Below are 15,546 nucleotides of genomic sequence, written 5' to 3'. Positions count from 1 at the left end.
GAAAACATTTCGCAAAAGTGTGCAGAGCTGCTGCGGCTTGTTTGGTTTTTTGTTGGGCCGCTGGTTGATGCAGCGGTGTTCGGCTGGAGGGCATGCGCGAACAGCCAGTGTCTGTTCATAATCTTCTGGGATTCTGCCTTTGTTGCTATCTGTGCCTTCTAGCCTGTCCCTGCAGGTGTCTGCGGGCTCGCAGGTAAGGCGGAGTCCCGCCTGTGGTCTGTCGTGGAAAGGTTCCGAAATGGCCTTCCTTCTCCAGGCAATATGTTCACTCCCAGCTCACCGCCTAGCTGTAGATGTGCGCTTGCGTTTCTGAGCATGGCATTCGATAACTTCAGCGAAGTACGTGGCTTGCTGTGCGCTGATGCCACCCGCTGTCCCAGCTGTGATCTGGAATCAGGTGTAGAGCTTGGAAAATGGATATAGTCGAACTAACCTGTACGACAGGAGTAGAGCACCGGGTTGTACAACTCCAACATTCCCAGCGACTCTAGGGCTGCTTGGGCAGCTTTGTAAGACCTTTCTGCTTGTATCTTCGCCGAAGGCGGTTGCCTCAGCGATGGACATAGGAAGTATTCGCGGGAGAGTAGACCCTATGTGCCCTTAGATGACGGCCTGTAATTGCTTGTTCACTCGTGTAGGTGAAGGCACCTGTATGAGGAGCTCCGCAGGCGTCGATCCTGCCTGAGGATGAGCTACAAATAAGTGGCGAATCCCGAGTTCCTCCGGCCTACAGGAGTTGCATGCTCTGCAAATTGAAGATGCGCTAATGCAAGCGAAATCGGACAAGCTTTCGAAAGTCTGGGGATCTAGTGGAGCTCTAAGAATAAGCACTTCTTCCTGAAATGCAAATATATTTTGGGGGTGCCGCTCGTAAATTAATGGACAGATAGGCATGCCTTTTTGTCAAGGGTTTCGGCTAATGCCGAAATTGAACTCTGTTGCGCACTACACTCCTCGATTCCGTCGCGGACTAGCATGGACACTCCCCAGATCTGATTTTGCCGCATGCACGCGAGCAGTGATGTTTGCCTTTTTCAGTTTTCATAACTCGGTCTTGCAAAGCTTACCGCCTGCTGCGGGATGGCCGTCCAAGCAGCCCGAGAGCGAACATCAAAAAGGATATAGGGAGAAGGGCGGGGATGTGGTGTCTCGCGAACAGACAGTCGCGTCAAGTGTCCAACTGCTAGAGTCTGTGAACTGCTATCAGCACGAAAAGCGAGCGACAGCAGGATGCAGTGAACTCACGAAACCCTTGACGCTTAGCTGTACTCTTTCTTGCGTGGTGATAAGCGCACGAAACAATTGTAGGAATTCTGTGTGCAACAGAGCCACTTGCTTCACATCCCCGAAAATGGAGAGCTTTTGCAATATCTACGGAGGCAGTCTCCCCTGATCTTCCATTCAAAAACCATTGCTACTGTACCTCAACAATAGGAGAACAAAAGTTTATTGGATGGCTAGAGAGCGATGAAGTTACTGGGGCCAGACCAACCAAGTTTTTGGAATGTGACAGTTGCTTCTGTATAGCAGTTCGTCTTACCTTCAACGCATTCAATGCTCAGTAGGTCGAAAGAGAAGCCTCGCGTATCAATTCGACGCCTCGACGTAAAGTCATGTAGCGAGCTGAAAGCTGCCACCCACCGCGCGAGATCAAGCGAAACAAGAACCAGCTTTGTAGCCACTTTTGGTGCAGCCGCAAACCACTCTGTGGGGACAGACAGACCATAGCTCATGCCGTCAAGTCCTTCTACTGCAAAGCGCTACCTATGAAACTTCTCAAGAATTCCACAGCGCCTTCGTGTTCGGTTTCCCTTCGGCCGTTGTCCGACTGCATGCTTGTACTAATCAGCTGAGGCAGTACGCGGCGGAGGGTCTCAAGAGTGCAGGTCTCTTCAAACGATATCCAGACCTTGAAGCCCGTTGAAACTGAAAATACGCATGCGTGAAGCAGCTGTAGAAGAAGGGATTGCGGATCCATCACTATACTCACAAAGAGTCGAAACTGAAACTTGGGAAAAGCGCGTGGACCCGAATACAGCGAAGTCCTACGCGTACCACATTCTTCCAGATGTCATTTGCCGTTTTAAAAAGGTCACTACCTCGAGAGCTGAGCACCAGTACTGCAACAATTTTGCATTCAAGTGCGCGTCATCTGCCTCCCCCCGATTTCGGCAATCGAGCGAAAACGCCACTCTCATCTTCGACCACACACTGAGAAAAGTAACACTTTTTACCGCAATAGCTTCTTAATTTTCTTTCCTTCTAGTGTGCAAGTCTGGTTCATGTAACGTAAGTAAGTGGCGACGTCGTTTTTTATCCAAAAAGCTGTCTGTACACTTTAGATCGAGCGGCAGCTCAAGCTCGAACGGGGCAGCTGAAAATTACTGGACGCTAATTGACTCAAGACCTGTAGCACTGAAGTGCTGTCATTGTGAACCCACAGAAATGAGCGGAAATGCAAAAAAATGTTCCCGCAACTGAAAACTCGGCTTTGACCTTTTGTGTCGAGCTGTACCTAAAGGGGCTAATGAGCATTGGGCGTTGAGACACAAGAAGAAATGGGAACTAAAACATCAATTGCTCATTTAGGCAGCTGTTAGTGAAGCCATTCCAGTTCAGTCGGTGCGGTAGGATTCTGGAAATGGTTTGATACAAACAAACAAACCCCTGATCGCTGGTGGACTACTGTGGCAACCTGGGGTTAGGGCGTAGCGTTGTGTAGGCGTAGTGGAGCGTGCAGCAACTTGTCCGCAATCACGAATAAACTTCTCTTTTGCTTCGAGAACCCACTGTTTTTCGGGCACCTCGCGGTGTGGAGGAACCCTAAACTGGCAGTTGGCAATCATTCAGCTAGGGCCAACGTTAAGCGCCCCGGAAACCTGTTTTACACTTTTCTGGCTCCAATTCGCTTCCTGATGCATAAGATATCTGCTATAATAGAGGAGCTTAAAAGCGCCCTCGATGTAGGAGTGTTCATAAAAAGTTAGTGGAGTCCAGCGTAATGTTCAATCGGCGAGCTACGGAGTGAGGCTTGTAAGCTGGTGTAAACAAGGGAACGGAAACTGATTGGGTAAAGTCGGGACAGCATTGCACTGACGCGAAAGGGCTTGTGTTCCACACTTAACTGACCCGCTAGCGGTTATTTTTGGTAAGTTTAGAAAAAACCGCTAGCGGGTCAGTTTAGGAAGTTGTCGGCAAGCTTGGGTCTCTGTTGAGTTCTCGACATGTATCCACACCACATCCTACCGGTTAAGGCAAAGACGACGCTGGAGTAGCCCAAGTCACGATAGACAGACCGTCGCCAACAGGCAGTAACACCTGCACTCGCAGAGAAACGCATTCGGAATTCCAGCCCTTCCCACTGGTGCGGGAAGCAGGTGCCATATACAGGTCAGCAGACCGCGAGTAAACAAAACTAGGAGGTTTGCGATTTTCAACACATGCAGTTGCGCATCCTCACGCATGCGCACAATGGTTTGAGAAGACTTGATACATGCTATAAAAACAAAGAGCTCCAACGATTTAACTCGGCTTACGTGCGATATGCGCGTGTCGTTGCGCAAAGCCTCGCGTAGGTTCTTCATGGACTCCGCAATGCTTGCGTATCTTCTGGCTTGCGGTGCATCTTTTTCTGCGCCTGTGCCTTTCCACCATAAGGGCCTTGTTCCCTCATGTCCCCTGCCCCACAGAGTATTATCTATTAAAAGTGCACCCCTAGGTGCAAGTAGGGGTCTCTGTGGGTCTAAAATAGTCTCGATATACTGGGAATACTTCTTCTTCTCAGCATCAAGATATATCAGGTCAAACCCTCCATCTGGGAGCATACCGCCTTCCAGTGAAACGGTACCCAATGCGGTCCCTTCTGATGCCACCTTCCCAGACGAGGTATTCCTTGTTGCTCTGGGCTGCGACCGGAGCCACTGCAAAGCGTCAGCTTCTACCACCGTAATTAAATGACCCCAAGGGGATGAACTGATAAGGCGACGTGCTGCTGCTGCTGCTCGCGGGTCCCTTTCAATGGCAACAAGGCCTACGCACGTACCGGGCACCCTTTCTTCGCACGACAGACCCTCAGCTAGGGCGAGTGCTGCAGGAGTGTGGCAAACAAACAATGCAGTGGCAGCGAAAGTACCACCACGAGCAGCACCTTTCCAAAGACATAAATCTAAATTCAGGAAGAGCCAAGTAGCATAACACGACTTTTGGAAATAATAGAACATTAAAGATGGGTGGAGCAGGCAGAGCATATGATACACAAGGATTGGTGAAGAACAGGAACCAATGCACTCGAGGCAAAATATAAGGGGACCTACAGGAGATGCCCACGAATGATCCAATCTCAAGGATGGAGCTTGGCCTCTTTAGTCTGCTGATGGAAGAGAGAATGCGGGAGTGCAAGTGCCCCGACCAGAACGGAGGAACCTCTTTCGCAGTCCCAGCAAGGTTTTCCGCCGTCTTTCGTCCTTCTTCCAAAAGGGCCTCTTGCAGTGCAGAAGGGGAGGAAGCAGCAGAAGCCACGTGGTGTGCCCATTTCCACAAGTCCTGAGGGATGGCTTCCTGAGCAAGAGCACGGCCACCCTGGTGTAAGGCCTTCTCAGTCTCCAAATTTCTCGCAAAAGGGGAGGCGTCTGCGCATGCATAACATTTTCCACAGTGCATCACACACTCAGTCACGTTAGACCTTCCCCACATCCGTGAAATAATTGAACGGAACACAACAGGTTAACTGGCTATGCTGGACAACGCCTAAGTTGCAGAGAGGTGGCCAAATTACCATCCGGTGGTTCAAATACAGCTTTGTGTTTGAGAGCAGCCAGCAGCTGCTGAGCCCTGATGGCCCACAGACCCCTTTGCTGTTGCAGCCTCTTGTGCGTATGCCTGGCCTGCATGCGCCTCTGGATCTGTGCGTGTATGTCTTTATCACTGTCCTGCGCCCCACGCTGTGCACACGCAGATGAACAGTAAACCCCGAGGGAGGCGCAGCAGGAGGAGCAGAGGACAACACGTCTTCCACATTGCCTGTTGCTGCAGTTTGAGAGGCGCCCTGAAGGACCTCCACAGAGAATGCATTGTGCCAGCAAGTCCGGCGTGATCGGCTGGCACATTCGATGATCAAAGACATAGTTGCTCCCCACAAACAAGCTCTTACAGGTACAAGCGTGCATTTCTTTTGCTGCCAGATCAGCCCTCTTGGCGGCTGTCTGTGGCTGCCTTCCTGTGCGGGCGGTGCCGCATTTGTCTGCGTCATCTTTTCTTAAATCATAGGCGCCGGTAGGTAACATGTTTTCGCCTCCAGCAAAGAAGGATCTTGAACCTTCAGCAAATGTTCCTTCGATGCTTTGAATGTAGTTTTTGTATGCCAGGATACCACCCTTGAGGCGCGTGACCCGCGGGAAGCCAAGAACTTGCTTGAGGAACGCCCCAGCCTTGACACAGCGGATACCGCCAGTGCAGTACATTAGGATCTCTACGTCCTCCCCGCTACCACTGCTGCTGGATAAAGAGGGAATGGCGTTCCGGGAGGGCAGCTCAACCCCTGCCTGTTGGAGGGCCTTCTCCAGCGGGCCCCCACGGGTAAAGGAGTCAGCGAAGGTTGGGGTGTCTATACACCTGGCACCCTTAAAGTGGCCTACTGCGTACTCACTTGCGTTACGCATATCCAGGAGCACCATTGTTTTTACAGGCTGTTTCTGCTGTTGTTGCTGCAACATATCAGTGATCTTGCGATGCCATTCACTGGGACTCACCTCCTGCCCGCAGTTTGCCCAGTCTAAAGGCACGGCGAAGCCATCCCTCAGCACCTGATGCCGCGGCCTGATATGAAGTGCATCGAAAGGCGGGGACCTCCAGTACTCTTCAAAGGCGACGAGGCAATCGGGGGTTACCTGCATACCGTCTTCCAACCCAGGGATCTGTTGAAGCTCCCCAAGGAGATCAGGCATTGCGATGGAAGGCACAGCTAGTTGGGCGTTGAGCCCCTCCTTTGCCACATAAGCCCTCCCCAGCACGCCTCTTGGACCCCATAGGGCCCTCAGCAGTTCAGCTAGCGCTCTAGGCGAGCTCACGGGGAAAAATTTGTATAGAGACACCAGCTGGTACGGCGAGCAGACTGTCGAGGTGTTACTTTCGCGGAAATCGTCGCTCTTCGCAGCAACTAATGGCGGAGGACTCGGGAAGTCCTGCAGGGCTCCACCGTTGGAAAACGGAACTGAAGGCAGCGGCGGCTCCAGCTGCAGGTGTAACGACAGCCGAGGCCCCCTTGGGAGGCGCAAGATGCGTAGAGCAGCGTTCCCCTTAAACTCCCTCTTCCTGTTGATACTGTCGCTAGCCATGCTGTTGGAGAGCAGACATGCTGGGCAGTGGGGAAGACGGCGGTACTGTTCAAGGAGAGGCCCGTAATGGTCCCTAAGAATCCTTAGCGCATCATCTTCAGACGCCAACGGAAAAAGCGCCGGCAAATTTCTGTTCACTGACTCTAAGTCATCGTTGGTTGGGGTCTGTGCAGCAAGCTGGACCGATGATGGGCTGTCTAATTGCAGTGCAGACCGGCATTTCGTCTTCGGCGCAGACACCTGGGCCACGAGCTGTAGGGGAATTTCCCTGCAGAAGCCCTCCCCCAGCTTAAGTGCCTTACAAACGGCTTCTTTTAGGGACTCTAGCATACCCTGTGGAGGCAAGCCTTCAGCTGCAGCTCTAGATAGTAAAGGGGGCTCCTGACCTTGCAAGGGCCTTCTCGTAGTCTGCATCCCTTGGCCACAGCAGAAGCTACCCGCCTGGGTGGCCTCCTCCTTAAGGGCATCTTCTCCCTTCGTGCCCTGAAATTGCCCCAGAAGGCACACCGGCAGAAAAATGTGCCGCTTGTGGGAGCCTCGAAAAAGCCCCAAGGCCCGTTTCATCTCTGGAGCTATCCCTACTTCGATGGGGACGACCTCAACGGCAGGTGATGCGTCGATTCCCGGGGCTACGGTTGCTCCAGCTTCTGCTGCGTTTACTTCTGTCAGTTCCAACTGCAACCTTGGACGGACGTCTTGCTCTTCGAATGAAGAGACCCCGATGCTCCTGTCCCCGCTAACAACAACTGGGGAGGTGTCCTCGCCAGTCCGCAGCCATACACATCTAGGGCATTCCGAGTCCGCGTCGTCGCTGCTTGGACTGCTGTTGCTGGCCTTGCAGCTGCAACTGATACTGCCGCTAGTGAACGCTCTGACCTTTCTAGTCGGGCGCATGTGTGGCATGGCTTGCGGTCCCAGGAATGGACCCCGTGGAGGCCTGAGATAGCCCCCTGCACGCCTAGGCTCTCCATAGAGCAGCAATAGCACCAGTAGTAGAACTGGGGGGGGGCTCAGCATTGGCTGTAGCGAAATGAAGATTCAGCGTTTGGCCGAACTTGCTGCTGCTGTTTCTCTCAACACTGCAGGTGCCATAACTGCCAAAACTGCTATAGCCGTTTCTGCTGGTTTTGTTGCTGTTGCTGCTCCAACTTGCCATGTCGCTGCTGCTGTCTTTGGGCTGGCAACTGATGTGTTGCTTGCCAGTTTGTCATTCCGGTCCCTCGGGTGAAAGCCGCTGAGGCGAGTTTTTGCTGGGCAGCGATTCCATGCAGTCATAACACCAACAGCGCGGAAACCCCACATGCAGAACAAAGCAAGAGCAAGGCCTTTTCGTATGTTAGGGTGGCTTGCACTGAGTGGCAAACGCTGGCCCCCAGTGGAGACTTGGGGGCCCCCCTACGGGCCCCTGCCGAAACTTCTACAGATCCCTGGCTGTCTTGCAGGCCCAAGACTCAAAGCCCAACTTTTTACTGGAAAACACGAATATAACATCGTTCCAAATCGGGATTCTCCGCAGTTATGGTTGTGGCTTGAAGTTTTGTGGTTGTCGTTGGTCTCCCTTTGCGAGTCACTCCGAGCCTCGTCTTCGTCATAAGCCAACCTTCCCGCAGAGGCTTCACTCCCCACATTTCGCTCACTCTACACTCGAAAGGATGCTCTAGGCCTCCAATATTTCCACAAATGTGGGGTCGGCGGCGAGGGAACAGCAACAACCCAAGCCTCAACTGCTGCTGCCGGCGGCTGGGCAGCGAAGAAGGGCAGCCGCAGCACCGTAGTGCAAACTGAGGCAGTCCATGCAACAGGGGAGAAACAGCGAAAAGACAAATGGCAGCGGGAGTTTCTAGATTGGTACAGACGGAGCAGACGGCTGCAGCATTGACCGCAAGTACGGCAGCCCAACATCAACGACGGGACGTATCTCGATCTACGGAAGCCTTCCCTATGGCTTTTCAAAATCCAGGTCTGTGCAGGATACCATCTAGATCCTGCAATGCTTGGGCTTCTCGTCTTATGCATTGGGACCCTTGGACTGCCATTCAGTCTGCCCCTGCGGCTACGGTGTGACGCTATCCATTCACCGCAGCTGCTGCCCGCCCTCCGTAGGGATCTCTTAACGGATCATCAACAGGCAGAAGGCGACTACAGGGTTTGCTTCTCAGTGCGACGTGCGCCACCGCTTTCGTGGCTGCTGCGGTGTCCACAAATATGTCAATGTTGCAGTGCACGGCGGGCAAGCGGCTCCTGCGGTCCCCCCTGCTCCCTTGGGGAGCTCCATGTAAGTGCTGCCCCTCGTGTTAGGATGACCAACGCAAGGCTTCTGGCATGTCGTGCAGCAGAAGCAGCATCAGCAGCATCAGCAGTACCATCCCCATCCGTTCCACCACCGGCCATCTCCCGTACGGAATACGCCTACCCACAGTATCCCTTAGGGTGCACTGGCGTATTTGAAGCTTCCCGAAGATGGATGAATGCATCCAGACCCCTGAGGGAAGCTCCTACAGCTGAGGCCCGGCTAAGGGTGCTAATGCAGCAGGCAGTAGAGGGGCCCCCGAATAATGATCCCTCAAAGTTCAGAGAAATGCCGCCACTTTCGGAGGTCCATCGAGCAACGGAACTAAGAGCTGTTCCATCAGGAGCACTTGAAACGGCGGCAGCTACGCCAGCTGCAGCCTTTGTATCCCGTCTATCCTCAGGGGTCACCCTATTCGATATGACGCGACCCGTTTCAGGCTGCGCAGCGATGGCCTCTGTGAGAGTGGCCTTGCACTTCCCCCCCAAGGATCAACTTAAGATTACCGCCAGCCGCATGGATCATTGCACTATGAGCAGCAGCAGTTCCAGTCGCTTGTGCTGCGCAGCCGGCAGGCAAGGGGCTAAAGTATACGTTTGGGGGGAAAGCGACTCTCTTCTTGTTGGCGGTTTTCTGCAGTTGCTCTCACGAAGCCTTAGTGGGGGGTCTCCTTGTGGGGCATCCTTTTTGGCGGCAGCAGGACCCACTAGGCTTTTGCGCCGTTGCAGGTTGTTGGACTTGCTCCCCTACACTCGGATAAGGGGCTTTCGGGGGGCCGTTGAACTTATTTGGCGTTCCACTTGCGATTTACTGGGCCAGTGCACCAGCTGTGAGGCGGCATTGTCACTGGGGAAGGGGCTTCGTCACTTTGATGGGGCCGGGAAAGGAAGCCACGTTGACGCTATTGCATCCAACCACGGCTGCGCAGGAACGGAATCAACGAAGGCAGCCACAGCAATAGCAGCAACAGCAGTACCAATGGCGCCACCAGCACCAACAGCGCCAACAGCATTCTTGGGGGCGGGGGGCGCATCTACTGTTTGCTCACAAGGACCCCTTGGCGACATGCCAGATCCTTTGACACTACCGGTAGAAGGCAGAGGACAACATTTGCGACAACATGAAGGAACAGCTGTGTTAATGGAGCGAAGCCATGCAGCTCTTCCTCTTGGAGGCGGCGTTGGTTCGGAGGCACACGTGCTGGTATCTGGGGGAGTTGATTCTGCAGTATCTTTGTTCCTAATGCGAGAGTGGGGCTTCAGGCCAAAGCCTGTCTTCCTTAAGGTATGGGCCCCAGAGGCCACCCAACTAAAGGAGCAGGTGTACAGTCAGGCGCATCAGGGGAGGCTTGCTGTCGCTGCCGCTGCAGCAGCAGCTGCAGCAGCTTGCCCGTGGCGCGAGGATGCTGAGATGGCAGCGGCAGTGGCAGCCGCAGCAGGTTTGCCCCTTGAGGTTGTTCCCATGCAGCAGCAGTACTGGGACAGGGTCATCACTACTTTCTTAGAAGGGGCTCGGTGAGTTCTTAACTCCCTAGTTTCCAACCCATAAGGTAGGGCCTGGGCGACTCTGCCCAACAATTCAAAACCTAGAGACCTAAAACATTCCTCAATATTTGAAGTGTGTGTGCTGTGCTTTGTCAAAGATCGGGCCTGACTCTAAACCCCGACTGGAGCTGCAACTCTCTAGTGAAATTCGGGGCCTTTGTGGAGACTCTTGGTGATCTAGACTGTCCAGTTGTCTCCGGCCACTATGCTAGAATTCAAATGAATGAAGGTGGGAAATAGGCCTGTGCTGGGTTGCTTTGGCAATTTGTCTTGAGTGAGAAGTTTGTGAGAGCAGCCAATATCGCGCCAGGAACTGCAGCGGCTGCTACTGTTGCGAGAGTTGTTGCGATAATAGTGGCTGCATCTCCCTCGTTATTCCGAGCTAACAGTTGGGTATTCGAGCAGAAACGGTTCAGCTGTATCCGTGGTGAATAAAACTGAATTGCTTCGAGAACCCTATCAGGCATTTCCTGCTACTTCCGGTGTTATTTGTGCCTGCGCCGCTCAGGAGTTCCCAGGTTGCTAAGGGGAAAAGACCTGGCAAAGGATCAGTCGTACTTTCTTTCTGGTTTGTCTCTCCAACAATTATCTCGTTCCCTGTTCCCTGTGGGCGCCCTCTTGAAGACTCAGGTGAGGCTGTAAAGTCCACTGACCCTGTATTTAGCCTTTGAATATCTTTTGAAGCGACGCACACAGAAGCAACTAGCTGCGCTGCTGCTGCATTTTGTGTGCTTACGTCAGGTGCGAAAACTAGCGGCTGACTGGCACCTGCCGTCTTCACAGAGGCCGGACAGCCAAGGCCTGTGTTTCTTGGGGCCGTTGCCAGTGGGGCAGTTTCTGACGTATCTTCTAGGGGAGAAAGAGGGCCCCATCTTTCACTTTCCATCAGGAGCTCTTGTTGGCCGTCACAAAGGCCTTTGGGCATTCACTGCTGGCCAGCAAAAAGGGGTCCTGCCTCTCTTAGATCCACGCCTATGCCGACGCTGCAAGGGAGCCACAGGTGGCCCTCCTACTCTTTCAGGGCCTTGGAGCGTAGTCGGCAAGGTCCCTGAGGCAAACGCTCTTTTTGTTGTCAGTAAAGAGGAGGAGAGAGCAGCAGAAGAGTGCGTTCGAACTCTGGCATCTGACGTCAGAGATTCTCGTAAGTGCCATGACGGCCCCCATCTAGAGGCTGCTGCAAAGACCGACCGAAGGGCCCATCTGGCTTTGAAGCTTAGACAACTAAGAACCCGTTTAAGGGTGGACAACCTAAAATGGCTTGGAGGAGAAACCCCTCCCGAGTTCGCTGCTTCTATGGCTTTTCAAGGGACGTCCTTCTGCGATGAGGGCTCTGTTGCAGCAACCGTCGCAGCAAATGCCATTTCTGCTGCAAGGGAAGGCGGTCCAGTGCTTGTTGGAAACCCTTCGAATGCAACCTTCAAGAAAGACACCAACGAGCGCGTGGGGCTGGTTGTGCAGGTCAGACACAGCGCAGGTTTTCACGGAGTGGCAAAACACAAATTCAAGATTTTGTGGGCGTCAAAAGGCCCCTCACCGGACCCACTAAAGAGTTCATCAGGGAGGTTGTCATGCTTTTCTGTGTCTGATGAAGAGGCGGAGTTGCTGCTGGAGGAGCCCGATGTGGGGCTTGCCCCCGGGCAGATCGCCGCCTTTTATAGGGATGAGGAGTGTATAGGTTCGGCACGGATTTCTAATATGCAGGGCTTACATGTATTGAAGGAAATCCTCGATAAGGGGAGTTGATGACCATGGCAATGGGGCACGTTGTTACACATTGAAAATACCTCTTTGTGCTTTTGTGCTTTGGAGCATGGACAAAGGCACCTCATGCTGCAAACAACGGGCTAAGCGCTGAAGTAAAGAGCAGCTCATCCAAATGTCTGGCGCTAGCGAGAACCGTGAAGCGGTCCCTTCTCGACTATAACTGACTGTCGCACACACTTCTCACAAGTTCCGCATGAGGAGCCTTGTCGATCCTCAGGCAGCAATTTGCGTCTTGCAGAGACCCATCGCGATGCCTTTTAGTGGAAGATGTTTAGGGAAGGCGAGGCGCTATTGCATCTCATCTAGTTCTTTTGGTGCGTTGTCGTGGGCGCTAGGGGGATACTGGGTGCCCAGCCGGCTGACTGGTGGCGTGGAATGCTTGCACACGGTGTTCTTGAAATATCGCTGGCCTCTTGGCCTGGACTTGAGTACTCTTTGTTGTGTAGCGCTGGCACCTACCCAATTAGGTTGGTTCTGTTTTTATTCCAGCCGTTTAGTTCATTCGCTCTGTTGTTTTGTTTACTTGAGGGGCGTTCTGCTACACTCAAAACTTCACAGAAGCACTGCCTATTGAGGAAACAGCTAAAGAACGTGAGTTTGCGTTCTAAAGTGACATACATCTGCGCCAGCTTGCCCAAGTAAGAGTTTATCGCACCAATATTATCAGGACTAATTCCGAAACGAATACGCAGCTGACATACTGATGGAATTACCCACATACCTCTTTAGTGCAGCATTGCCGTGATCCTTGAGTGATGTGGGCATGAAGACACGCTGAGGTGAGTCTGGAGTGACACAAGGTGCTGTTGAATTATTCTCCATCGCAGAAACCCCGCTGGCAAACTGTAGGAACCCTTGAGATGCTGACCTCCCCTATAGCTGCGGCCAACATAGACCCATTACGTCGCCCGTACGTGCTAGGCATTCTTCACGTATCGCTTTGAATGGAAAGGTAGTCCAGTAGCTGCAGTTAATTTGGTGAGGTTAATCTTTTGTCGGGAATGGTCACCAACTGGGCTGCAGCGGTTCCCCCGTCACGGTGATTGAAGCGAAGGCCGTCGACCCTAGCTGAGGACCGTCATGGGATACAGAAGAGTTGAAATTCGCAAATATACTGTTCCCCGAAAACAAGTGACCTCCATTCCAGTCCAACTGTGGCCTGGGCACAGCTGAGGACCGTCATGGGATACAAAAGAGTTGAAATTCGCAAATATACTGTTCCCCGAAAACAAGTGACCTCCATTGCAGTCCAACTGTGGCCTGGGCACAGCGACAGAGACCTGAAGTTGTTGAGAAGACATGGCCTGCGGTGAGTTACAGCGTCCTTGCACTGTAACGTCTGCAGCGGGAAGACCCCAAGTTGGGTCGTGCAGTAACATTGTAGACAATTGTTCAACACCTACGTGGCCCTCAGTTGCAAGCCTGCTCACCAGGAGCAGGGCACATGCAAACATCGGACGCACCACGTTGACGGCATCGTCGAATACCGTAATTAGTAAAGCCCACTAGTAGAATTTCCGAGCATACCCGCAACCATGCCGAATTGCGAGGTATCCAACCTATTAATAAAGTCAAAGCATCGAGTTGCTCGTGAATAACATACTTCACTTACTCCAGTGAATCCCCATGTTTGAGCGCTGTAGGTAGAACATATACAACCAACTTTACTTTCATACACACTTGATCGACTAAATCTACATGTAGTAAAAACCGCATAATCAGAACAATTATGTATCTGGATAGGGCCTTACAGCCCACATATTCGGGACATTGGTCACTACTCAGCAAGCAGGGGCGGCGTGCAGACGCAATGCTTGCGCCTAGTTAAGAAGGTTTGACGCCTTCTTTCTTCCACGAAAAATTAGTAGAAGAGATATAATACACAAAATATGCAGAAATAGTTATACCGCTTCCCTATTTACAGCCGTCTTCCACTGCGTTCGCAGGTGGCACAACCCCACCCCCGAAGGCAGTCTACAAGAGGCCCCGCAGGAAGCCATTTACAATCTTCTCTCCCTTTACCTCGGTTTTTTTCTCGATTTTGACGTGCTTGAAAATGGAGGCTCAGAAGGCTGCGAGGTAAAGAAGACTGGTTTGCCACTCCAATATCTTAACATCACGATCTACCGGGTTTCACGACTTCGCTGCTCTGCGTCCGCTTCATTCATCTCCTCTTTTTTGCGTTCCATCTCACTATTTTGCAGATGCATTCAGCTGAGTTGCCGTATTGAGAGAGACACCACAATCTCGTTCCCCTCCCGTTCGCTCTGCTTTGGTGTGCAGGCGGGTGCCCTACGGCAGGATGAACGATTTCGTCGGCAGGCGGATCCGCTTTATTGGGCGTATAAAGGAAGCAGAAGAAGATGCCATCATCCTTGAGGCTTCTGAAGGTACTTAGAGGAGAATCCTTGCACACACAATGTTTGCGCAGACCTCACGAGGCGTACCGCGTTGCATATAAACCACCCCCGCATGGAAGGCTTCCTTATTGCTCCTGTTAAATCAACAGCTGTGTGCGCTTCCATTGTAAGGCTGCCACAGCAGTTGCTGTAGTTAATGTGTGTCGGCACTGTTGCTGCTGTAGGTAGATGTGTGAAGTGCTTCCTTCGTGGGACCCCTCCGCCATGCCGCTACGTGGAAGTGGTGGCAACGGTGCAAGATGACCTGACAATCAAACAGGACGAGCACGACCAGACCATCCCGTTAGGAGACAACCTAGGTGGGTGTCGTCTAGCCTTTTTCTTCGTTGGTGTGTGCTTTAGACGAGCAGTTGATACACGTCCGAGTACAATGAATTGCGACCACTGCGCACTTCCTAGACCCTCATGCTTCGCTCCTTTACAAGGACTGGATATGAGACGCGAAATGGTGTCCCCTTTAATCACGACGACTTTATTTTGTGTGGTCTGTGGGGCGTACAGACATTGAGTTGGCTGATGCAGCCACAGCAGCAACCTTCCACCCGCAGTTCAGCCACATGTTTGAGGCAGAATAAACGATATTTCCAAGCGCATCTTGTCATGGCTGGTGCTAGAATGCCGCAGTAGCGCCTTTGAAGACTGGAGATGCGAAGCCATATACGTGAATTAAGCCTGCCACCTGCAGTCTGCGTCGCCAGGGGTATCCGCTGCGACCACACAGTTATGCGGGTTGTGGCCATTCCACCGGCAACACACTATTGGTTCCTTCTGCATTGTTTGTAGTAATTGCAATATGCAGATCCCCTATTTCAAGTAGCACGCAGATTCAGTGGCCAAGCAAAGACAGCCTCGGGCCTTTAACAGCGCAGCGTGGCCACCTTCGGCCTCCGATGCTACAATGCGTGAACAACTAGCTAATTAGAATCTAGCATGCCTTCCATATTATGGGCTGTATGCTAGTCGTTAACAACCAAACTTAGGGGTGATTCCTAATAAATACAGGGTTCGATCCCATCGTATTCTACTGCATAGCTCCTCTAGTGGAGGCTGAGCTTCTTTACAGCAGTGGACGCCACAGTTACGACCAAGATCTCCCCTCCGTCCATGCACGAAAAGCCGGAGCACAGATATGAAGAGAGCCTCGGGAACTCCCTCAACAGCGACGGGCTTTAAGACGTGTACAGAAGCCAAGCCGG

The 15,546-nt window shown here is 52.5% G+C and overlaps 3 protein-coding genes across 3 annotated transcripts; 2 read left to right on the top strand and 1 right to left on the bottom strand.

Moving 5' to 3' along the window:
* Positions 1-3,249: 3,249 nt before the first annotated feature.
* Positions 3,250-7,235, bottom strand: EAH_00028270 (hypothetical protein, conserved; the record flags this gene model as incomplete). The annotated part of the gene is made up of 5 exons (XM_013396350.1): positions 3,250-3,318; positions 3,537-4,087; positions 4,314-4,628; positions 4,775-4,940; positions 5,136-7,235. 5 exons carry the CDS (start codon positions 7,233-7,235, stop codon positions 3,250-3,252), a joined length of 3,201 nt encoding a protein of 1,066 aa, XP_013251804.1.
* Positions 7,236-8,796: 1,561 nt separating this feature from the next.
* EAH_00028260 (tRNA methyltransferase domain-containing protein, putative) lies at positions 8,797-11,909 on the top strand (the record flags this gene model as incomplete). Its single annotated transcript, XM_013396349.1, has 4 exons — positions 8,797-10,136; positions 10,265-10,395; positions 10,675-10,796; positions 10,908-11,909. The coding sequence occupies 4 exons, from the start codon at positions 8,797-8,799 to the stop codon at positions 11,907-11,909; spliced, it is 2,595 nt and encodes an 864-aa protein (XP_013251803.1).
* A 1,647-nt stretch (positions 11,910-13,556) lies between these two features.
* On the top strand, positions 13,557-14,925 carry EAH_00028250 (replication factor A protein 3 domain-containing protein, putative; the record flags this gene model as incomplete). The annotated part of the gene is made up of 5 exons (XM_013396348.1): positions 13,557-13,569; positions 13,877-14,009; positions 14,214-14,320; positions 14,515-14,649; positions 14,852-14,925. 5 exons carry the CDS (start codon positions 13,557-13,559, stop codon positions 14,923-14,925), a joined length of 462 nt encoding a protein of 153 aa, XP_013251802.1.
* Between the last annotated feature and the right edge of the window lie 621 nt (positions 14,926-15,546).

This window comes from Eimeria acervulina, genomic scaffold (genome assembly GCF_000499425.1).
Source record: "Eimeria acervulina Houghton genomic scaffold, Eah_scaff247, whole genome shotgun sequence".
Taxonomy (NCBI): Eukaryota; Apicomplexa; class Conoidasida; order Eucoccidiorida; family Eimeriidae; genus Eimeria; species Eimeria acervulina.
This window is presented reverse-complemented; position numbering and strand designations above follow the sequence as displayed.